The sequence below is a fragment of the Pteropus alecto genome, unplaced genomic scaffold (genome assembly GCF_000325575.1).
Source record: "Pteropus alecto unplaced genomic scaffold, ASM32557v1 scaffold86, whole genome shotgun sequence".
Classification (NCBI taxonomy): domain Eukaryota; kingdom Metazoa; phylum Chordata; class Mammalia; order Chiroptera; family Pteropodidae; genus Pteropus; species Pteropus alecto.
In genome coordinates, this window is record NW_006442109.1 from 14307091 (window position 1) to 14331572 (window position 24482).

General features: G+C 40.8%; 1 protein-coding gene and 1 pseudogene across 1 annotated transcript; both read right to left on the reverse strand.

The window, feature by feature from the left end:
- Positions 1 to 9081: 9081 nt before the first annotated feature.
- Positions 9082 to 9200, reverse strand: LOC112469920 (annotated as a pseudogene).
- A 12664-nt stretch (positions 9201 to 21864) lies between these two features.
- On the reverse strand, positions 21865 to 23768 carry FOXB1 (forkhead box B1). The gene is made up of 2 exons (XM_006920304.1): positions 23355 to 23768; positions 21865 to 23113 (listed from the first exon to the last, which is right to left on the reverse strand). The coding sequence occupies exon 2, from the start codon at positions 23055 to 23057 to the stop codon at positions 22080 to 22082; it is 978 nt and encodes a 325-aa protein (XP_006920366.1). The 5' UTR covers positions 23058 to 23113; positions 23355 to 23768; the 3' UTR covers positions 21865 to 22079.
- Positions 23769 to 24482: the final 714 nt, after the last annotated feature.

A 24482-nucleotide genomic window follows, 5' to 3' on the forward strand; every position in this document is an offset into this window, starting at 1 on the left:
GGTGCATGCCTGCTATGCCCGCAGAGACCTCATAGCCAGAAGGCTACTGTACCTGGAACAGAGACAGCAAAAGAGAGTGGAAGGAGATGAGGTACAAGAGGAGTGAGGGGTGGGGTCAGGTCCTGGAGGGCCTGTTGGCTTACGGTCATTTACTCTGAGGGAAATGGGAACTATTAAAAGGGTTTGGTTTTTTGTATGTTTGTGTGTTCGAATCAGCTTTAGTTAGGTAAAATTTACAGAGTAAAATTCACCGATTTTAAGTGTACGATTTAATGATTTAAGCAATGAATATAGCTAAATAAACAACACCACAGTCAAGATATAGAACAGCTCCATCATCCCCCAAAAGTCCCCTCTTATCCGTTTGGAGTCAATCTCTGTCTCTACTCCAAGTCCCTGGCACCACTGATCTGATTTCTGTTCCTATATTTTTGCATTTTCCAGAAATTCATATAAATGGAATGGTACAGCATGTAACCTTTGTATCTGGCTTCTTATACTCAGAATAATGCTTTTGAGATTCATTCAAGTTGTTACATATATCAGTAGTTCATTCTTTTTGTGGTGGGGCGTTTCATAGTATGAATATACCTGTTTGTTTATCCCTTTACAAGTTGAAAAGTATTTGATTGTTTCCAGTTTGGAAACATTATAAATAAAGCATCTGTAAACACGCATGCAGAATTTTCATTTCTCTTGAGTAAATCCCTAGGAGTGGAATTGCCTGGGTCATATGGTAAGTGTATGTTTAACTTTATAAAAAAAATTACCAAACTATTTTCTGAGGTAAATGTTCATTTTGTATTCCCTCCCATCAACAATGTATGAGAGTTCCAGTAACCCTGCATCCTTATCAGTTCTTGGTATTGTTGAGTTTTAAATTTTAGTCATTCTACTAGGTGGTTTTTAATTTGCATTTTCCTAATGAGTGATGTTTTCGAGCACAGATCCTTTCAAGAGCTTACTTGCCTTCTATATCTCTTCTTTGGCGAGTGTCTGTTCAAATCTTTGCTTGTTATTTTTAGCCTTGTTATTATTGAGTTGTAAAATTTTCTTATGTATGTTTGTTACAAGTCTTTTATCAGATATATGTCTTGTATCTTGTCTTTTCATTTTTCTTAATTCCAGTGTATCAATTTTTTAAAATAATTTGTGCTTTCGTGTCTAAGAAATTAAGAAATTCTTGTCTAACCCAAGGTCACAAAGATTTTCTCCTATTTTTCTTCTAAAGGTTTTATACTTTTAGGCTTTACATTTAGGTCTCTGATCTAATTTAAGTCAAGTTTTGTGAGATTTTTTTTTTTCATACTGGTGTTCATTTGTTCTAGCATCATTTGTGGAAAAGTCTATTCTTTACCCATTGAGTTACTTGGGCACCTGTGTTAAAAATCAATTGACCATATACATATGTGGGTCTATTTCTCGCCTATGTCTATCTTTATGCAAATACCACAAGGTTTTAATGTTGCTTAATGGTAGGTCTTGAAATCAGGTAATGTAGTCTTCCAACTCAGATATTCTTTTAAAAAATTGTTTTCTCCATTCTAAGCCTTTTACATTTCCATATAAGTTTTGTAACCAGATTCTCTATTCCAACAAAAACCTTTTAGAAGGTTTTGAACAAAAAAATGGCATGACCTGACTATATTTTAAAAGGATCATTCTGGTGGCTTTGACTTGCTCAAAATCAAAGCCAAGTCTCAACTATCCATTTTACAAGGATATCTCAAATCCATTGGACAAAGTGAAAAAATAAACAAGTATTATCATGTCAAGAAGCATTCTCAAGTCTAAATGTATTACATCACCCAGAGACTTTTTTACTAGAAAATTTAAGAGTTTTAGAATGTTAAAAGCATTTGGACCACGTCTAGCAAATGAAACTTATTCAAGATTACCTTTGGTAAATTATTTGAAGGCAAAGGAAGTCTAACTGAGCCCAAAAGTGGAAGATGATGAAACCACAATATGGTTCCATGTCCTCTTTCCTTCTCTGATAAGCTGTGTGACTGCAAAAGTAACAATATTTTTGAAATCAGACTGCTTGCTTGGATTCCTCTTGCTATTTTTGCAGAATCTTGGTTTTTCCAGAGTCATAGTGTTTTTTAAATGGCAGGAAAATGAATGTTATTGTAGTTCAGAAGTCAGCAGGGAAAGAATTTTGTAGCTTCTCGCATCATCTCCCTGCCCTTTGAGCCTTGTTCCTGCCAAATGGACGGAGTTTCCTACCTGTCAGAAAGCAGTGTTCCATATGCAAATAAAGCATCATTTCCCCTACCCCCACTGCCACCATTAACATTTTTTCTTCTGAAAATATTGCTCATTGATAATGATTTTCTCTTTCTGAAATTTGGCAGTTTCCACTTTTGTTCCAACTACACGTCATTTGAATGTGCTGTATGGTGTTGCAGGAAACTGTGAAAATTATACAATTACTAAATGAGTGACTTTGGGCAAATCATTTAAGCTGAGCTTCATCTTTTCCAGTAAAACACAGCTATCGCCATTAACTACTCTCTACCATGAGACTTGTGTGTATCAAATGTGACAGTGTATATAACGATATTCTAAAGACTGGGGGCACAGTGTACAAATGTTGGTCACTAGAATTATAAACAATAGATAGTGTTGATTCTGTGGACCTGCTTATGTATTTCTAAAAATGTACTGAGTGAAGACAGTGTTTATTGGGTACCTACAATAGGCTTGGCATGATACAAATTACTGTGGGGTAGAAAAGAAGTATAGGTACAGTGACTGTCCCCTGAACGAGATTGTAATTTTAGCAGAGAGAAAAGTCTCGCATACACGAGATAATAAGACCAATAATAATAGCTCACATTTGGAAGTGCTTTTCAAGTTGCTAGTTTCCTTTACAAGTTTTAATCTCATCTCATTCTTACAAACAATTGTGTGTAGGGCAGATAATTTTATCTTCATTTTATAGGTAAGGAAACCTAGGCCCAGAAAGCTCAGGTGATTTCTCCAAAGTTGTAAAGCTCATTAACAGTGGGGTTGGGACCCAAATCCAGATTATTTTCTGGGTCCTAGTCCAGAAAATCTATTCCAGTAGTCCTCAAACTTTGATGTAATGAAGAACCATTGATGGGACTTGTTAAAAAATGTGAGTTACTGAATCAGTTGACCTGGGTCCAAGACTCTGATCTTCAAACAGATGGTTTAGATGATTCTCTTGCAGTTGGTTTCCCGCACTTACTCTTCTGACACAGACTGTGAAAAGGAGAAGCAGAGAACTACCACACTTCCATACAACTGGCATGCAGAACATAGTGGTTCTGAACACAAATAGTGGAGCTAGGATGCCTGCATTTAAAACCTGCTTTCATTGCTTACTATGTCACCACTCTGTACTTCAGTTCCCCATCTATGGGGAAAATTATGTCACCACTCTGTGCTTCAGTTCCTCATCTATAAAATGGGGGTAATGCCAGCGCATACCTCACAGGCTTGTGATGAAAATTAAATAAGTTATTGATTGTAAAGCAATTAGAGCAGTGATGGCATACAGCAAGCTTTGTGTTTGTAAGAAGGGGACTATGGCCCATAGAAACACTGCCCTAGGAAGGACGATGGAGGACAGCCTTTCTGAGATGCAGTGGCCTCATCCCTCACACAGACAAATCCCATTCCTTTACTTCATACCCACTCTCCTGATCTTGCAGACAAGTATTGGTATCCCTAAGCATCAATTCCTTGGAAGGCAGACTATAGCCAGTTATCGCTGCTTTCACAGTAACTGGAAGGTTCCAAGGGGCCCTCCAGCCTTAAGTCGACTTTGTTGCTTTATCCCATTTAAACCCACATTCTCTGTTGAAGGAAATAAACCAACACAGTAAAGCTTGCTGATAGCCACTCCATCTGTATTATGGCACACAATGATGGCTGGAAGTTAAAGGTTTGATATATAGGTCTATTTTTTTATTGCCAGTTCCTGCCCCTGAAGAAAGTATTAAAATTTCCAGATGAGTAACCAAACAATAAATAGATGAGACAGTTGCTGTGAATATCTGATTTTTTGCATAATAATGAGATATTGCTGGATAATGCACTCTGCCATCCCCAGTTTGTCTAAATTATCATTTTGATTGGTCAAATGCATAAGAAAGATATACCAATAAAGTCGTGTCAAGTGCTCCATAGTAAATTGATGCAGACTGGAGGTTTCTTCAGGTTTGAGGTGAGGTGGGGGCAGGGAGAACTGGTTCTTCGGTAGGTAACTTTGGGTGGATGTTTCCTTCAGCCAAATCCTAATCAAAGGCATCTGAAATCCTCACTTCTTCACAGCCACATGCATAAACATGAGGTAGTTTGTACCTTCTAAGGCCTTGTGCGTTGTTTTTGGAATTGAAAATAAGAACCAAATTTGGGGGGCGGAAAAGGTTGTTCTAGGACATCTGAGTTCTGTTTTGTTTGGAGCATTTTCCCCCTGATTTTGCATTCCTGAGATATAATATCAGAATGTTGATAGAACTTTTGAATCAGAAAGACCTGTCATTAGGGAACATAGTGTCAATAAACCCAAATAGCTCTTTGTCACCTTAAAAAATGGAAAAATTCTAAATTAGGTTGGAAACTAAAATTGCCTGGAGTATTTTGACTTTCAGCTCATCTTTCTTTTTGGTTATGTAACATTTGTTTTAATATGTTTCGTAATTTATCCTGGATTTTATTTTTAAACTTTTCTTTTTGCTGTGTGGAACTATCATTTTCATCCTTTGTTCTGATTTAAGTTTTCCATGGCCTGGCCTGTAAACTCCATGAGGTGGGGAGCTATATATTTGTCATGAGTTATGAGTTAGGGGCTTGCACAATGTAGGTATTCAAATAGATCATAGGCCTAGTGCTCAGACAATCTAGGATTGCCAAACATATATCATGTTTTGAAATTTTTCAAAACCGTAACCAAACTTAGGATGGTATGGTTTTTATTATAAATAAATATGGCAGTTATTTATCAAGCACCAACCATGGACCATGCACCGTTAGCTCATTTACTGTGTACATGTTGGTGAAGAGAGAACTCTTACCCATATTTTGCAGGGAAAGAAACTGAGGCTCTAAAACACTTGGTAGTGGGACAAGGTGATACAGTCAGTAAGTGAATTTGCATCCATCAGACTCCACGACTCTTTTCACTAAGGCACATATTCTTAGCCATTATCATTATTAAATCATATTAGTCCATTCTCTTTTGTCTCCTGGATTCCTGGTCAGCAAAGTTGAGATAAATAACCTTCTTAGAGTGTTAGAGCTGAAGATTTCCCAGCAATCAGAAGGTTGCACACTCCAGTAAAAGGACAAATACATGAAGAAAAAAATGGGAAATTTTTTTAAAGATAATAATATACCTATAAAGAAATATCTAGATGTACTGAGGAAATATAACTTGGGCTTGTCTCAAAATCTGTAAAATATATAGTGTGATGAGTTGGGCATTGAAGGAAAACCATTGTAAACTCAAGGGAAGAAACTTTGGTTGGATTGATTTGTTGGGATTAATTTATTATTAATGATGTTTCAAGGATCATTTGAATAAAAGGATACAAAGTGTGACCTAGACCAGAGATAATATCTTTCCTATATTAGCCTAGTCACTATTGGAGATGACTAAAAATTTATGGATACCTGTTATTCTGACAGGTACTAGTTATAGATCATCGCTTTAAGCTCCATGTATTGTATTTGTGTACACCTCTCCACTCCCACTCCTTGCAGGCATAGATTGACTATCTTCCAGCATAATATTTGACCAAGAAAGTATATATATTATGGTATAATAAAAAATAAATATTTGGTTTTTATCCCAGGTTCTTGGCACAGAGCTCCTAAAACCCTTGGAATTTATTGTCTTTTATATGCTAATGAGATGACTCATGGTGGGAAGCCCAAAACAGATTCTGGATGGGGGCTGGTCACCAAAAAAAAAACAACTAAGTGGTTACAGGGTTAAAACTTTCAGCCTTACCTTTGGACAGGAGAGAGGGGCTAGAGATTGACTTCAATCACTAATGGCTAATTAATTAATTAATCATGCCTACAAAATAAGACCTCCATTAAAATCTCTAAATGATGGGTTTCAGGGAACTTCCAGGTTGGTGTACACACTGATGTGCTACGAAGTGGGGCACAGATACTCTGTGCCCTACTCCCTACCTCCAAATACCTAGCCCCATGCATCTCTTCCATTTGGCTGTTCCTGAGTTTTATCCTTTAAAATAAACTGGTAAGTTGTTCTAGCACATTATCAAACATAAAAGGGGTTGCTGTGGGAACCCCTGAATTTGCAAGCAGTTGAGCAAAAGTGCCAGTAGCCTGGGGACTCTGTTTGCAGCTGATATCTGAAGTGGGGGCAGTCTTGGAGGAATTGAACCCTCGATATATGTATGGAATCTGTGCTAACTCTGGGTAACTGGTGTCAGAATTAAATTGAATTGTAGGAAACCTACTTGGTGTTGCAGAATTAAAGAATTGGTTGTCTGGAAAAGACACAACATTTGATATCGGGGAAAAAAAAACACATTTTTTATGAGTGAATGAATAAACTAAAGAATGAAGGAATCTTTGTTACTGAGTGCATTTTAGTCACAAGTAAATGAAAACCTGATTTGAACTGACTTCAGTAGTAAAGACAGCTAACTGGTTGATTATATTTCAAAGGTCCAGGGCAGGACCAGAATCAAGCAATGCTCTAAAGAATGATTCAATAAATGTCCAAAAGACTGTTTCTCTCTCTCCACTCTTATTCTGCAGTACCAGCTGCATCTTAAGGTGATTTCCTTGGGGTTCTCGAGGCAGCGTCAGCAACTTCCAGCCACTTCTCATTCAGTTCAAGCAGGAAACGGTGACTGTCTTTGTGAAAGCATTCCTATTAAAAATGTGAGAATTACTCTGATTGGACCAACTAAAGTCACATGGCCATTTCTGACCAATCACTGTGCCTGGGAATTCCCTCATTGTCTCAGTGTAGGTTATTTGGTAAAAACAGCTTTTTTATCATTTCATGCATTCCCAAATTGAAACTAAACATTTCGGAAAGGGAAGAATAGGTACTGGGAAGGCAACCAGCTAATCTCCATTCTTCTCAGAATGTTGCTTATGTGACATAACAAATAATGTGGTTCCTAAATGTATTTATTTGTTTGTTTACTACCTGAATACAAAATATGTTAATGAGCTAATCTCTAGCAAATGTTATATCCTGGAGAAGTCGACCTTACTGTAAACTAATTATGTAGTATACTGCACACTGGATCAAACCAACGGTGTGTTTGATAGTACTTTGTAAACTACGCAGCCTGTAAAAATATATGAGATGGTTCCATGAGCAACTGGAGAAATATAAGCGTGTAATGAGAGTTGTGATAGATTTTCAGTGTTTGATCCAAGTTCTGTAACAAGCTTTGAATAAGTTTAATAGCCCCATATTCACAACCAAATGGATTATTACTTGATGAAAATCTAGACTTCATTTTGATTTTTTGCCAGATTTGTGGCTCATGTACCACCTAATAAACATAGGTATGATAGCAAAAACTTCACAGACTAGTTGGCACGCCAAATTTTTAGCTCTTGGGTTGGCAAACTTTTTCTTAAAGGGCCAGATAATAAATATTTTAGGCTTTGTGATCCATGTGGTCACTGTGGCAACTTAACTCTGCTATTGTTAACACAAAAGTAGCCACAGATAATATGTAAATGAATGAAAATGGCTGTATTCCAATAAAACTTTACATATGGGCACTGAAACTTAAATTTCATATAATTTTCATGTGTCATGAAATAGTAATCTTTTGATGTTTTGAAAGTATTTAAATAATAAAAATAGTAAAGAAAAAAAATTGTTAGCTCATGGGCTGTACAAAAACAGGTAGTAAGCCGGATTTGGCTCTGGACTATAATTTTCCAACCCCCATTTTAGCTCAGTGCCGCAAAACTATGAAGCTTTTGAAGAGGAGATGACAGTGGCATTATCTGAACCAATAAGTTGCACATTCATAAAAAATGTCCTCCTAGTTTGCATATAGGTCCTATAAGGTTGGTCATTATTTTTTGGTTCCTTTCACTAAAATTTGATACCAGTGAATGATCCAAAAGTCCCAGAATTCACCCTTTTACCTTTAACATTATAAAGATTTAAGCTTTTTGAAGAAACGTGGGAGCGATTCCAGGAAATAACTGGACATCTTCAAGATTAGGCTGCATCTTTATTGGAGATGGTGCAAGCTTAGCAGGTCCTTACCCAAACTCAATGTTTTCCTCCCACACAGTTGTTCTCAACCATCCCTGTTTCCATCAGTAGAACCTCATTTCTAGTTAACCAGGACTGAATCTTTACAGTCATCGTATAGTGAGCATTCTATAAGTATCCTACTCAGTCTGAGGGATTCTGTGTCTTAGACCTGACTTCCTGGCCCTGGAGTTGGGACATGATCCTATCTGGCCAGAGTTCCATATCTCCTCAGCTACAGTGATTGGTTTAGAGATGGGCCAATGACCCAACGAGAAACAATCATACTCCTTCCCAGAACTTTTTTTAGAACTATAAGGTTGAATTGGGTTTCTGTTATTGCAACCCAAGGAATCCTGACTAATTGAATTGTCATTTAATTCTTTTGAGTCTTACCTCGTTTTCCCAGCACCTCTCCCTCTCACTGTCTAGTCAGTCGCTATGTCCTCTAATTTATCAGATGTCTTTCTAATTTATCCCCTTATCACCATCACATCCTTCTCTTTCTCATAGTAGCCTCAGTGGTATCTTATTCAATAAATATTTTTGAAAGACAAGCTCCATGTTATAGTGGCAGCATAATACATTGGCAAGAGCACTGGATTCAGAGTCAGATAGAACCTGGGTTTGAATCTTACTTAGTCATTTACCAGAAGACTTAATGCCTTTTGATATTAGTTCTTGTTTATATAATGAGAATTACCTCGTAGATTGATGTAAGGATTAAAGGAGAATAATATATGTGAGTCAAAGTTAGCACCCACGTAATGAGAGCTCTTATTGGGTAAAAGGAACTGTGAAAGACCCATCTGGCTTTTTTTTTTTTTTTTTAACGCCTACAGCACCTGATATTCCAAGGTGGTCGCCCATCCAGGAACTAACCAGGCCCGACACTGCTTAGCTTCCAAGATCAGATGAGATTGGGCACATTCAGGGTGGCATGGCCGTAGACGCATCTGGCATTCTTGAAGAACATTCAGCTGTTCTTACCATGGGCCTTGCTCCACTTCCATCCATCTCACTCATCACTTCCTGGCAAGGCCATGTCAGTCAGTGTTTATAAATCTCCTAAGATTTCCACTAGCTCCACAGATTCTTCATTCTGGCCCCAAGAACCTTCCATCTTCTGTCCCCACCTAATTTGACCACCCTTTTGTCTCCACCATGAGGCCTCTGTCTGCCAGAAATATCACTTGAAGTCCTTATGCTACTAAACTTGAGTTTGAACTGTTTGCCTTCACTGGGTTCTAGACAGCAAATCCTCTCAAGGTCTTTTGTACATCCTTTGTCTCCTCATCCTCTTCAGAACTTTCACAGAACCTGTTCTCTCATCTAGGTACACACTCCATGTGTGCACTCTCTTCCTCTTCCTGGAGATCAGGGCTTGTTGAGTGTATGAGCGTAGCCATTTCCCTGTCGCCCAACTCCTAGCACAGTGGACTGCCCACACCCGGTGTTCAGTAAGCATTCGTTGAAAGAATACAGACTTTCCAGAGCTAATGGATTAAGTGACCCAGGATTATAAGCACACTATTCCTCAAGATTCAGTCTGGAAAACAGAAATCACACTAGATATTTCAAATAGAGGAAATTTAATACAGAGTCAGTTACATGGGTGTTGGTAGTCTTAGAGCATACACACAAAAAGAACACTGAGAAAACATCAAGGTAGTAACAGCAGGAAGCAGCTACCACTCCTGAGACCATAGAACAGAAAGGGAGAGGTTAGAGATGGCAGAACCTAGGAGCATGGTGAAGGGGCCCTACGGAGTCAAGACCCAGACCTGAGGAGGAGGAGTACTGCCCAGCTGATGCTGGTGCCTCTACAGGTCAACAGAGGGACTCTAAGGAATTGTTGCTTGGACCTCAGCTGGCACACCTCAGGAGGTATGGTGAGGCTGCCTCCGGAAGTGCTAAAAGAAGATGGAGGTCAGAGCCAAAGCCACTGTGGGAGGGAAGCTGACAAGAACAGTAAAATCAGGAGGGAGGTTCGTTTTCCCCTCTTTTCTTCTTCCAGCATTCCTTCAGGACTTCCTGTTTGCAGAAACTCACAGGAAGTCAGCTGACAAAGGAGTTTGGGAAATAAAAGTTTCAGAATAAAGTATAGGGGGCTGAATTTGGAGCTGGGAGAGGATAGGTAAATAACCAGCTCAACATTTCTAATATAGCTTTCATTTTTTAGAGGAAGAAAGTAAGGCTCAAAGGGTTTCAGTGACTTATTCAATGCCTTCTCTTTAAATCATTGATTCTATGATCATAATTACCCCCTTAGGAATAGTGCTGTAGTTTTTATTTTAGGAGGAGATAGTACCCAAACCTGATAAATTGTAAGAATATCTTTCTAATTCTCCTTTCCCTTTTGGCCATTTTATGCTGATTAATAACATGTAGTAATATACCATATAGGACCACACATGTTGCTTTGAACAGTTAAACTTACTGTTTTGCCACATTTATTGGTTTCAAAACAGAATACTTTTATAAGGTTCAGGGAGGGTCATGTGAGTCAGCCTCCCCAACAACATATGAATTTCCAGTTACCACCAAGTTGTTGGGGATAAGAGTATCTTAATAGTACTCTAAAAAGCAAGTATAACAAATTACAGCAAAAACGATCACAGAAAACTTCTACTCCGAAGTGGTAGCCGATTTTATTTTATTTTTTTTCTGTAAGAAAATTGGTACTAGCATTCTCAGCCCAATCACATACAGCAAGCACAGCTCTGTTAGGAAAAGGTCAAGACTCTAAGCATACAGCAAACTGGGAGCTCACTGCCCAATATGAAAACACAATTTCCTCAGGAGTCACTTATAATTGAGGCCCTTGGTCAAAAGGGAGGCCAGAGCTACATAGTAAACACAAAGACACATGACTTTCTTAAAATGCTTCTATATACTAATATATAAATGCCAGCCTCCTAGTAGTTGGATTGAAAAAAATATGTGAGCACCCACATGTACTTTTAGAAAGTACCACTAAAGAAATTTAGGCATTAAGAGAAAACACCAAATATCGACCCCTTCAATATTTGGTTCCATCAGCAACAAACAAAATTATATTTACTGAGCTAGAAACTTACATCAATATCTTCCTTCTCTTCTTTCTCCCTTCCTCCTTTCCCTCTTTTCTTTTTTCCTTCTTTCTAAAATCATATTGAAAGTACAAAAATGGTACTTCTTCCTCTTCTCATTTATTTTATGATCTGACAGAGCCTGCGAGGGAAGAAAAAAACACATAAGTTAGTAATTTGCTTCTAACACATAGGAACACATCCCTGCTTAGATTTCATAGCAGCTGCCCTCATTCCCAAAAGATTTTAGTTAATGGGGCATGGATCCAGGTTGGTTAGACATACTTTAAGGTCCATCTTTTATTTTGTTGGGGGGTGAGTGTTTCATTGTGACTTTTTTTGGTATCCGATATCAAAGATCAAAAATTGCTGTGAGCATAGCGGGGTATTTTGGGTTCTATTGAAGGTGGCCCTTCCCTCCCCCAACACATAAGTTAAATAGAAGATAGTTTAGGATGAAAATGCAATTTAGTGAATCATAGTTTACAGCAAAGCTGGGAAGGGTAAGAGAAGTAACAAAAGAATAATTAGATTGGCAAATGCAAAAAATCATCATATGTCTAAGATAGTTGACTTCAAGTCAGCAAAAGGTAACCTTCCTCACTCTGCAGACCATAACGAGCTTTCTATAGCCCCTGAGTCTGAAAAATCACGTGAGCTGAGCTGCTGCCTTCAGTTACATAGGTACCTTTCTATTAAATCAATTTTTATTGGAGTCCATTGGGCATTGACGCCATTTACTTGACAGATAACCTTGGGCAAATTAGTTAATTGCCCTGTGCCTCAATATTCCCATCTGTAAAATGAGCATAATAAAAAAGCACCACTCACAACGTTGTTCTTGGGATTAAATGAGTTCATATCTGTAAAGAACTTAGAACAGTACCTGGCACACGGTAAATGCTACATAGCCATTGGTTAAGTATTTTTAAGTGGCTAGGAAGTAGCTTGTGGCATTAGTTTGTGGGGGAAAAGACTGAAAGTGCCCCAATTTTTGTTAACGGTCCCTATGTGCCTGGCTAGCACACTGTTTCCTCTCACGTCTTTTCAGCAGTCTTAACAATGTGTCCACATTGTATCTTTACGTCTAAGAAAAGGCCCACTTTGGGAGAATATGCACAAAAGAAGAAACCGTTCCCTTGCCACAGAACCCTCTTTTCACTGCCAAGTTACTTTATGGGGGTGGGAACAGGAAGGCAGACAGTGACAATTTAAGGCTTAAAAGATAGACAGCATGAAAAATAAATCCCCAGACCCACCCCCTCACCCCTCCCAAGTCTGCCATCTGTCCTGAAGAACTTAAGACTAAATTCTTTTGGGGCAGGACAATTTCTAATAGGTATTTTTACTTTGCTAATTCCGTGTCATAGACAGCAATACTAATTTCAGTTTGGAAGAGATTTCAGAGCACATTCATCTGCTTTGCTTCACTTGATCACTGAGACAAGCCTTTGAGAGGTAACGGAGCTAAGGAGACATGCGCAGAACCATTTGGGTAAAAGGTGATAAAACTAGGACTCTAATTCAGTCTTCTGACCAAAATGTTTTCTTGAAAGGCCTTGTTTGTGCAGGTGATGCTTAGTAATATTTGTCAAATTGGGTTGAATCAGACCGAGTTGAATTGGCATGAACTAAATTAAAAGCACATGTGGTCAGATGTCATGAGGGATCCTTTTAAAGCAGTGGTCCCCAACCTTTTTGATACCAGGGACCAGTGTGCCTATGAGAATCTAATGCCTGATGATATGAAGTGGAGCTGAGATGGTGATGCTAGCGCTGGGGAGCGCCTGCAAATACAGATGAAGCTTCACTAGCTCACCCACCTGCCACTCACCTCCTGCTGTGCGGCCTGGTTCCTAACGGCCACAGACCTGTGCTTGTCCACAGCCTGGAGGCTGGGGATCCCTGCTTTTAAAGGACTCTGCTAACAGAAGCATCAAATTTTTATCCAGCTTTTCTTCTTCCCCTCAGCCTTCTTTTTTCCCTATCTCTTGTATCTCTCCTCTCTGTGTTAAGTGGGTCAAACCAAGGATAGGAGTGTCAGCTCAAGGAATGGTAGTTGGGGTAGTTTAGGGATTATGGAAAAGCAATTGTGAACAAAGTCCTTTAGTTTAACGATCTTCTTTGTATTTCATTAAAATACATTGATTGCAATTCAGAAGAATGATTTCAACCTTAGCCACTAGTTATGGCACTTCTCCTACTTGTTTTGTTCCTGGATGTCCTCCTACCAACAAACACTCAATCGGCCCCTGTGTTGTGCCAGACACCGTTTTAAGCCACTTTATTAAAAACAATATCTCAAGAGTAGGGAAGTCAGATGTGAAAATGTCACGTAAGATAGGTCAAAACAAAAAGCTACAATGAGGCAAAATCTGAAGCTCTGATTCTCTGCCCTTCATCACCATCCCCTCATCCTCTACCCATCTCCCACCTTGAGAATTAGCCATAGCAAAGCAGCCGAAGAAATGACATAGTCAAACACCTCCTGTGAGTCTGGACCCTTTAGACTTGTCTGTCTGGAAGACTGTTTGTTTTCAGGGAGGGTATTAGGGGCTTAAGAAATGATTCATTTGGAGGGTGGATCCTGGGGCTGAGCAGTGACCCTTCCCTATAGTTACACAAAGTACCAAAGACCCCTCTTAAACAGGCTGCAGCTTGTCATGCTGTAGAAACTGCCTTAAAACGATGTGATCCTACATCGTCAGATAAAAGCCTTCGTTTTGACAATTTCAACAACTTTATGATTTCTAGTTTTTAGTAGCATTTGTCTGGCATTGATGGTAGGATTGAATTCATGTTTTACTTTCAGAACCTGACTTGGTTGTTGTTAAATTACTTGGTTGTAGATAAAGGAATATATCGGTGGGATATACCAACTGAGTAAATAAAGGAATTGGTTTACCTGGAATCTCTCAGGATCTTTCCAGCTCTAACGTTCAGTGTCTTTATGGGTAGAGGGCACATAGCAATGGGAATGTAAGAAGCAAAGCTGAAATACTAAATTAAATTACATTATTGAATTTGCAGGGAACTGTTAAGGAATTCCACATGCCAGCGCTAATGTATTTTACGTCTTCGGAAAGTGTTCAGTTTGGTATAAGAGATGTTCATTGCAACAGTCTTTGCATTAGCGAAAACAAACAAAAACAAAGAAAACATAAAATCATTCAAAAATGCCCCGACCAGCCCTTTCGTATGCTACTCAGTCGGCATACTATACAACCATTAAAATAAATGGTTATGAAACCCCTGTATTGCCATGTTATGAAAACTTGGGAAGACATGAGAAATGTTTGTGCAATGCTGGAGAAAAGCAAGATATACAACCATATGTATATTATAATTATGGAAAATATTGAAAAGAGAAATGGGTTATTTAAAAATAGACAGAAATATAGAAAAAACATTTCTTTAATGTAGTTACAGTATATTTATAGTAAAGACTGAATTTCTAAATGAAATAGAACAGAAAAAAACAATTATATATTTAGAAATCAATACAATTCTCTTCATAAACTCTACCATTTCTCACTGCAGTAAAATTCCAAGTAATTATTTCATATGATTTATTCAGCATCTGTCATTTTAAGAATTGTATAATGTTTGGCTGCACAGCAAATAATAATTAGTAATATAATTAATCAAATTGCTGTTTATATTTTTATGTCAAAGTGAATTTAAGTTTTCATTTTCTTGTTTTATGGGAGTAGTTTTTTTTTATTATTATTAAAATCAGGAGCATCTACAAATAAATGCACTCCACATGTTTTAATTGTACAAACTTAGTATCCCAGCTGAAACCTACAGTCAGTATTCTCATTTACTGACACTTGGAACAAAGGCATGGCATTCTTACCTAAGCTAAACCTACAGGACTGTCCTCAGAACTCCCATTCATTCAGTCAGTTGTTCTGTGTTAAAGATGGTAATCACTGTATATACACGATCAGTACTAATCTGATAGACATACAATTTTATCCTTGCCTATTCTCCCCACCTTCTCTCTACCTACCAATACACCCTATCAGAATGAGAACTGTTAACATCTTCCAGGCAGTCACAGAAATATTTGATACAGTCTGACTAATCTGCTGAACATGGAAAGGTTGAGCAGTCATTTGTCAGTTTTTCTCCGATATGAAATCATGCCAGGAATCTTGAGACAGACCATTATTTCAGTTTTGTTTTTGTTTTCTTGTAACAGACAAATATCATGGCACCCAGGGTGAGGGGAACTTTTCAATGATCATTTTATTGTTATGAATAGACCTTCAGTCTATCAAACATGTGTAAATAAATAAAATATGTGTTGGTATTTCCAAGTGAGCCAGACATTTGCAGCTCTGTTTCACTGTAGTAGGTCTAGTGGTGGAGTTCAGATGCCCGGAGTTTTCCTGTTGTGTAAAACCATTCTTGGCTGTAATGCCTCTCCAAGGAGCTGCTCTAATTAATGCAAAACACTCTAGATACTACTTAATAAATACTAAGCTTCCACTAAGTGGCACAAAATTAAGATCTTTTATTGAACAGGTTCTCTATATGCTGCTGTATGCTGGAATCACCAGACCACCACATTGTATTTCAAGAAGGAGGAGGGAAAAATCTATCGCAAAAACAGAGTTTGGAAACAAATATTTCTGCAAACCAATGACTCTTTCTGTACTGTATATCTTAGTAAACCCAGTCAACAGGGAACACTCTGGGGAAGAAATTAACTGAGTAAATAAAAATATACAGATGGGAAAGCCTGAATCGGAATCACAATGTCTCTGAACAACAGATACTTAAAGAATGCTTTTTATCTGTGAGCTTAATCTGCTCTAATTAATGCTCAGAGTTTGTTCCTTCAACAGCTTGCAACTGATTTGACACCAGTTATTTGCCAACACAGGCAAAAGGGGTCTGCCTCCAAAGAAAACCTTTTGTCTATACATTCTTAAAAATGCTCTAGAAGAAAAATCTTCCAAGGAAGTTCTTATTTATTTAACCAACTATATTTTTTCATGGACAATTTCTGATTAGTTCATGATTAGTTATTGTGAGTTTGAAAGCTTGTGGCCCTAAATCAACCAATTCTTCAATACCTTGTTTGTATTTGTATGTCTGAGCTACCTCAGACATACAATTTGTATATCCCCCGCTCCAGACACCAATCTCATGAATTAAGTGAAGAATAGTGTCAAATATGACCTTACAAATCTTGAAGCTAAAATGAAAAGTATTCAAGGTTTTGATGTACCTGGAAAAAGTACCAGACAAATTTTTAAAATACAATAGAAAACCCTTTAAATAGTCTTAGATCAGATCTCATTTAGACTTCAAGTTTGAGAAAAACCGGTTCATCCTTCTGCAATCATACCTCAAAAGCTGGGAAATCTGCTTCTTTATTTTTCCCTGCTCTGTCTCTAGAAGCAGCTCTGTCGGTGTAAGCTTTCTAAGATGTTAACACATAAAAGTCTATAAAGTCCGCCAAAACAAAAATGTCAACCGTCGAAGACACAGAAGTATTGCTACAAGATTATCTTAATTACCACTGACACACGTGGCTGTTTTTTTCTCCCCTTACATGAAAATGTAAGAAGATTCTGACTTGGAAATTCTAACCTAAGAGTATCTCTTCTCCTGATTTTTACATAACAAGTTTACCATCGTGGTGCTCAGATAGAGTAGCTTTCAGAAGATGGTACGTGGAGGGAGGTGGGCGGGGAGAGGGAATATCAAGCAGGTAAGGTCGAAAGCTCAGCTTTCAAGTCTGTTGTGACACTAATGACCAGATATTAGTTGAAAGAAGAAAACTGGATGACCCAGATGCAGTTCTGGTCTTTGAAAATAAGCTGTTTATGTAATCTGTGCCAAGCAAGAGGTAAAAGACTTGGAGATATGTATGATATAATGATGTTTATATTGATGTAGATAAAGATTTGTTTAAATCAAAGTTATTATCCCAGACCTGAGTGTTGGTCGATCACCAAAAGCTCCTTGGGAATCCTGAGGCCCACATTGCCACCCCCACTCACTTTCTTCCCCTCCCCCATTTTTTCAGAAGCCAGAGGATGCCTGCTGCATCTTGCACTGTAGTGCAAACAGATCCCCGCAAAGGGAGAGGAAGATAAAATGAATTTAAATTCCAAAGGGGTTCCAGTGCCGGTTTCCTAGTCCCCGAGTCAGCAATGTGTTTGTGAAAATTCAGCCTTTTTGTCTCCCAGTAAAAAGGAGCTAAATCTACATCGGTGGCCCAGTCTCGGGTTGCTATTCTTTGCATTTTCTATTCGAGTGAATGAGAGTGAATGAAGTGGCCGGGACCCTTCATTTGATCTACTCAATTGCATAAAGTGACAGAATTCTAATATATTTGTTTAATGCTCTTCAATGGGCTTTCACTTTTTTGCTTGCAAATGAAGCATCCGTGGGCAAAGTTTCGTCCCCCTTTAACACCGGGACATATTTCATAACTCAGGCGTTGGTTTGAAGTGATCTTGAGAGGAGTTTTAGACTCAAAAAGTGGGAAATAAAGAAACAGATGTGAAGTTATTGTAAATTCCAAGAGTGGGCTCTGGGGCTATTGTGCCCCCACGGCGGGCGGTCCAAGGGCTGTGCCTTTCATGCTGTAATTGAAACATATTAATTAGATAATTTGTTGTTAGTTTAAACGAAACAAATGCATCGCCTTTGAGGCTTCACAGCCGGTGGGTTGGGTTGTTTTTGTTTTGTTTTGTTTTTTGTTTGGGTGTCGCTGTGCATATGTGGCTTTAGGAGAAAAAAATAATTGACATTTATATTAAGAATCTGAGAACAGACTCTCACTCATCCTTCCATTTCTTAAATGGATACCTTTTCCATTTGTAAAAATGTAAACTATACCTCACCACCCCCACCCTGCCTTGCACAAACTAATGTAAAACCTTCTGTTTGCCGTACTCCATTAGATTTCTTCTTCCTCTCACCCCTTAACGTCACCCCACTAGAGCACCTGGCCAGATTTATGCTTCCAAGACATTCAATGTTCTCGTCTATTTTAAAGCCATTGGAGTCACTGCTATAATATTTAAGCCATTCTTAGGATCATTTACTAGCACTGCTCCTGCTAGTCTTAACACTTTTCAAAACCCCAACCCAGGCAATAGAGCAGTGAGAACTTGTGCAGCTTCTCTCTTGAGAAGAGTACACAAAATTCATCCATTGTGTAAGCGTTTCTCCAAATCACAGAGAAAGTCATGTATACAGTTGAGTACAGAATCATGTTAAAGACTCAGAGTAACAGAATAGCCAAGTTTCCAAATCGTACACCTGAATTAAAAAAAATCAATCCTGCCCAAGTTTACAAAATAGAAAATAATATGTTAAGTTTATTCTCAAAGACAAAACCCTGAACATACACCTCGCTGTTTGGTGGTGTCTCTTTCCCAGTTGTACTTTAAAGCCATGTGTATTGACTTTGGACTTGAGCCAGGTGAAAATACTTAACATGACAAAGAGAACCATTGAAGGTATCATAGTTATAAACTTCCTAATTTGTGGGGCACTTCAGCTAAACAGGGTGAGGTGGAGACGTGTGTTTGGGCTGCCTTTGGATTTCTGATCAAGGTCAAAATGTCATCAATGGATTTTTTACTTTACTCATTCAACTTTGAGAAAAGATGCCTGCAATTGTGAAAGGAGGGCTCACAATGCCCAAGTTATTTCATTCTTTGCAATATACCATGACGAACTTACCAGCTGAAAAGAACATTTTCAAATACTGAATTGAAATCACTTCTTTGCTAAAAATCAGAAATAGGATCTGCATCTTGTTTGCTTACATTTATTAAATATATGTATGTACACATCGCTTAACTCTGAATTCCACTGGCTATTATAGGAAGAATACTTGACTATCTAAGCTAATAATTTACAAAATGTTTGAGGCCCATGTTTTATGTTTCCTTCATTCCTAGTTTGAATTCAGTTAGTAAAATAGATGAAATTAGAATATTTCAGAGATGGCCTTAATTTTATTTTGCAGGAAATGATGGAAATGTATTTAATTTTTTAAAATGTAGGTGATTTCTTGTTGAGAACAAAGTTTCTAGAGTTTCCTAGCCCAGGGTGGATACATTTTCCAGGCTTTCTTTAGCTGATCTTGTTGATATAATTGTGAATTGGGCTTGATGAATGAGTTTGGTTGTCCCCTGTCTGACGAGCTTTAGTAGCTTCATGCATTTTAATCAGTTCAATGATTCATTTATTTTCCACTTTTTTTTTTTTTTTTGGCTGTGTGTGGGATCCTTCCTTTTAAAAAATGGTCACAACAGGATTAATTACCCTTTGCATTAATCCTAAAAAGTTTTTTCAGATAACTCTCTAAATATAGAAGGGTCGCAGGTGCCAAGGATTCTCCTTGTGGAGTATAGTGATCATGATTTCTCTGTGGGTTTCCCTGTGTTGCACAGTCTCTTGTTTAATCATTTTACACAGTAAAGTGTTAATCACTATTTAAGTTTTTCTTGTCTTGTAACTTCATTAGTTGAATACATCCCTCACTGGAAATATTGTGACCCCTTTAATAAAGTTGCAATTGGCTCTGAGCCATAAGTTCTTGGCAAATTTAAATTCTCTGCAAAAATCTGAAGAAAAGCAAATACTTAGAGTCAAGCATTTAAAATAACTTCATTCGCTTTTTAAAAATAAATGCATCAAGCATTATTTTCCCACATGAAGGAGTGAAAAGGAATCTGTTCAATTTCAAGTAAACAGGTTACTTGACATGCAAAGTGAACTTTTAGATAACTTCTGAAAAAGAAAATTTTAACAACTGCAATAATTTAAAGGAGCAAAGAAATAAAGCTGACTCCAAATAAGATATATCAGAATCTAAGCATTGAGTAAGCAAGTCTGTTTCTACTTTTTGTATCCCCTATAGCCTCTACCTGATTTCTACATAAGAATTACATTTATATGAGTGCTATATATTTTGTAAAATGTATATTTTAAGATAGAAGGAATACATACAGAGCACTATATTTTTTCAATAACAGTTTTTCTTTCAGCACTATATCTGTGCACCTGATCTGTGCTAGAAATAGTTTGTTTCCTCTTTCCTTCTGCAGAAATATCTTCAAGAGTCCATCTGAATAATTTCTCTCCCAGTCTGCAAGTGCGTAAGATGAGGTTTCACTGTTTTAAAAATAAGATATGAACAAGACAAATTTAGACAATATATTGCAGAAAGCATTCTTAGAAAAGCACTACATCTACCTTTGTAAAGTGATTCTGTGCAGCAACTCTTGAAAAACACACAAAACTAAAGTTTTAATTTACATATTTTAATGAGAAAATATTATTTGGACTAGGTTCATAATTTAATGTAGACACCTTTTTAAAATTCTTTGTCTTGAAAGAGGCATGCTGGGAACAAGAACATCGATATTTAAAATGTCATGCTAATTCTGTACAGGGTGGGGAGAAAAATGAAAGGTAAAAATTTTACAGCTCCGATGACACTACAACTTTTTTTTTTTAACTTAAGCAGGTCACACCAGAACAACAGTTCGTTTTTCAGCAAATACCTAAGACTCTAATAGAATATAGCAAACAAAAGTGCATTTTACACAGTGTATATAATCATTCCTATTCACAAGCATTTACACCTCTTTGCAGCCCTTAGCTTCTTGGAAAAGTTTATGTAGCAAACAGGACTTGTCCCTGGGAGACCTATCCCGTCACATCTCCTTCATGTTACCAGTCAGCTTATCTAAATTCTTCTAGGGTTGCCCTTGATGCTTTCTTAGTTTGGGCTTATTTCATCTCCTCCACGCTCCCCGCCCCCCCCCCGCCCCCCGCAACAATAAAATAAATAGCTAAAAAGGTCTCTAATCAGAAAGTTAACATCCCAATTAACTCTCCCATCCCGCCTTCCCTCCCCTAAACCTGGCTAGAAATGAAGAGTAAACATTCACATTACAACAGGTAAAGTGGGCTTTGCCCGCTCGCCCGCCAAGCAATACAGATTCAAGTTCACTGTTTACATTTTACCGGGCGCTTTGTAAACAATACAAGGTTACTTTTAGTTTTGTTTTGTTTATGTGGAGGACAAACATCCCCTTCCCAGCTTAGCAGCCTCCTCCAGCGCCTAGAGCCTCTGGCAGGACACAAAACCCAAAGCAAAAAAACTCTGCAGAAGCTGGGGAAGCAGGCCTGCTACTCGGGGAAGCTGCGGTCGGCCCAGCCCCTGCCGGATGGGCGGAGGCGAGTAGGGTGGGAAGATTAGTGGTCTCTTTTCGCGGCAGATTTCCAAGATGTGAACAGATCCGGCCGTCCGCTGCGCGCGCCTGCAGCCCTCAGGGGAGATCTGTTCCAGGAAACCTCTGAGGCGGTTTCTCTGGTAGTGGAACTAACTGCGCAGAGGCCGGAGGCCCGCGGATCCCGGCCGAAGGAAGACGAGCTCCTCTCCGCGAAGGCGGGAGGCAGGATTACCTCTGGCTCTTAAATGGGAGGGAGTTTCGAGGGCCCCGGGGATGGGATGCCTTGGCTCAGGTGCCCTCTGCCTTCCCCCCTTGAGGGGGCGAGCACAACTCCCACGCGCCTCCAGGCCCATCTTCAAGTTTGTGTTTTGTCTCCTGGGTCCAAAACAAAGTTCTCATGGGCAAGAGAGGGTTGGCCGAAGGTGAAATGGACAAGTCAGAGTGGCGGTCCCGGGTCAGGGAGGGCAGGACTGGCAGCTCGGGAAGGCGAGTGAGCTGGTGGTGAGGGGAACAAGAGGGGGAGCCGGCCGCTGCGGGTCAATGCACCGCCACTGAGTGTAAGGCGGAGGCCGGGCTGGTGAGCGTTTCGCTGGGAGTTGCGGGGCTGCTTTGGCTGGTGGCTGTTTGCGAGGACGTGGGGCTGAGCGAGGGCGGCGAGTTCGAGAGCAAGGTGGGGATGGGCGCGGGCAGCGCCGGCAGCGCGGGCACTGCAGCGGGAGTGGGCTTAATGGGCACCGGGATAGCGGGCAGCGTCTGGCCCGCTGCGTGGCACAGAGGCTTCAACGGCACGCCGTAGGCGCTGTAATCGCCACTAGCCATGGAGATGGGGGTGGCCGAATCTATCATGCCTGCGGAACCGTACACGTGTGGCCAGCCAGTGCCCAGCGAGCTGCCCATGGTAGTCAACTGGTTGGGGAGCGGGTAGGCGGCGGGCACTGGCTGCATGGCGGAGAAAGCCAGCCCCCCGGGCATCTTGTACTCGCGCGCGATGATATTCTCGATGGCGAAAGGGTGCTTGAAGCCGGAAGGCTGCGCCACGCCGCCCAGGTTGTAGGCGGCAGCGGGCATCTGGGGCAGGTGTGTGCCGGAGGCCGCCAGCGCGCTCAGGCGCAGCTTGGCCTGCTGCTGCAAATACTGCGCAGCGTCGGCGGGCTTGCTGGGCGCCAGGTGGTCCGACTTGAGCACCTTGAAGCGCTTGCGGCGCCGCAGGAAGCTGCCGTTCTCGAACATGTCCCCGCAGCTGGGGTGCAGTGCCCAGAAGCTGCCCTTGCCCGGCTGGTCTGGCCGCCGCGGGATCTTGATGAAGCAGTCGTTGAAGGAGAGGTTGTGGCGCAGGCTGTTCTGCCAGCGCTGCGTGTTCTCCCGGTAGTAGGGGAAGCGGTCCATGATGAACTTGTAGATCTCGCTCAATGGCAGCATCTTCTCGGGCGAGCTCTGGATGGCCATGGCGGTCAGCGAAATGTACGAGTAGGGCGGCTTCTGGTCGCTGTACGTGTTGCGGCCGGGCCGAGGCATCTTCCTGTTTGCCCCCTTCTTGCTCTGGGTCCGCGCGCGCCGGCTGCTACTCGTATCTGAGAAAGGGTAAAGATAATGGGCGCGGGCATGGATGCACAGATAGACATCGCGAGATAGGCCACACGAAGTACAGACTTCGGGGATGGCGGGTAGAGGCCGCGGCACTGGATAAGCCCGCGCTCTGTAGCCAGCAACTTTGCGTGCAGAATGGGGCGCAGGCAGAACGGCGCGAGAGTAGCACAGAAATAAACTGGACCTGGAGCGGGGACTGGGGCAGGGATGCAGAGAGCGGCTCACCTTAAAGTTGCTCCAAGTTGCGCGTCCGCATCCGGGATGGCGCTGCTGCTCGCCTGGTCCTTCCCGGCGCGCAGCCGGGACGCAGTGTACCGGCTCGGCTGGACTTTGCAAGACACTGGATCCTCAGCTCAGCCCCGCGGCGCCCGGCGCCGCCCGGTCCGCACAGCTTCTGGCCGTGCGCTCTGCGGGCGGCCGAGCTCGGCTGCGGAGTCCCGGCGAGGACGGTGGCAGCGGCGGCCTCGGGGCTCCGGAGGGCGCTGCTGTGGACCCCGCAGCTCCGCTGAGCTAGGTGGCTGCCTCCATGTCCTCCCTCGAACCATCTGATAGTTTTAAGCGGTGACAGGAGCAGAAAAGACCCCTGTAGCGGCGCTTCATTAATGTGCCACTTCTTAGCTATCATATGACAATCGCCTTGGGAGGAGGAGGAAGAGGAGGGGGAGCGGGGGCTGCAGAGGGAGGGGACTGAGCGAGAGGGGAGAGCCTGGCCAGCTCCGATTTCTTTCACACCTATTTACATGGACACCTTGGCCAATAGGAATCACTTCCAGCTCAAGACTGGGCGAGGGGGAAGAGCCTCGGCCACCGGCGGGGAGCGGGACACGCCGGCCTGGGTGCGCGGTGTGAAGGTATGAGGAGGCGGCGACCGCGGAGCAGGGATTCAGGCGACCACTGACGTTCACAGACCGAGCTGCCGCGCAGACGATGTTTGACATGGAAATTGCTTGGCTGGGGTATTCTGTTTCCTCCGCATTGTATCGGGTTTGTATTGTTAGCTAACTTCAGGCACGGCTTTCCCCTGAAGCAGACCCTTTTCCTGCGCTTGGCATTACCAGGGGCTAGTTGCATGGGTTATTGTAATGAAAATACACCCTTCCCCCCAGTCCTTCAAGAGGCAGGTCAAAGTTTGATTTGACCTCCCTAGGCTGCTGCCTTAGCTCTGCACAGTGGGTGTGTAGCTTTAAGTGATGGATTTTAAAAATACTTACAAAAATGTAATTGGGCAGCCCTGTAAAAGTCCATTTTGAACATAACTGTATTGACCAAATTTAAAAAATTAAAATGGTGCATCTGGGCGAATAGGCTCGGTCTTTACTTTAAAAGCCCTCCAGGAATTTTATTAGACACAAG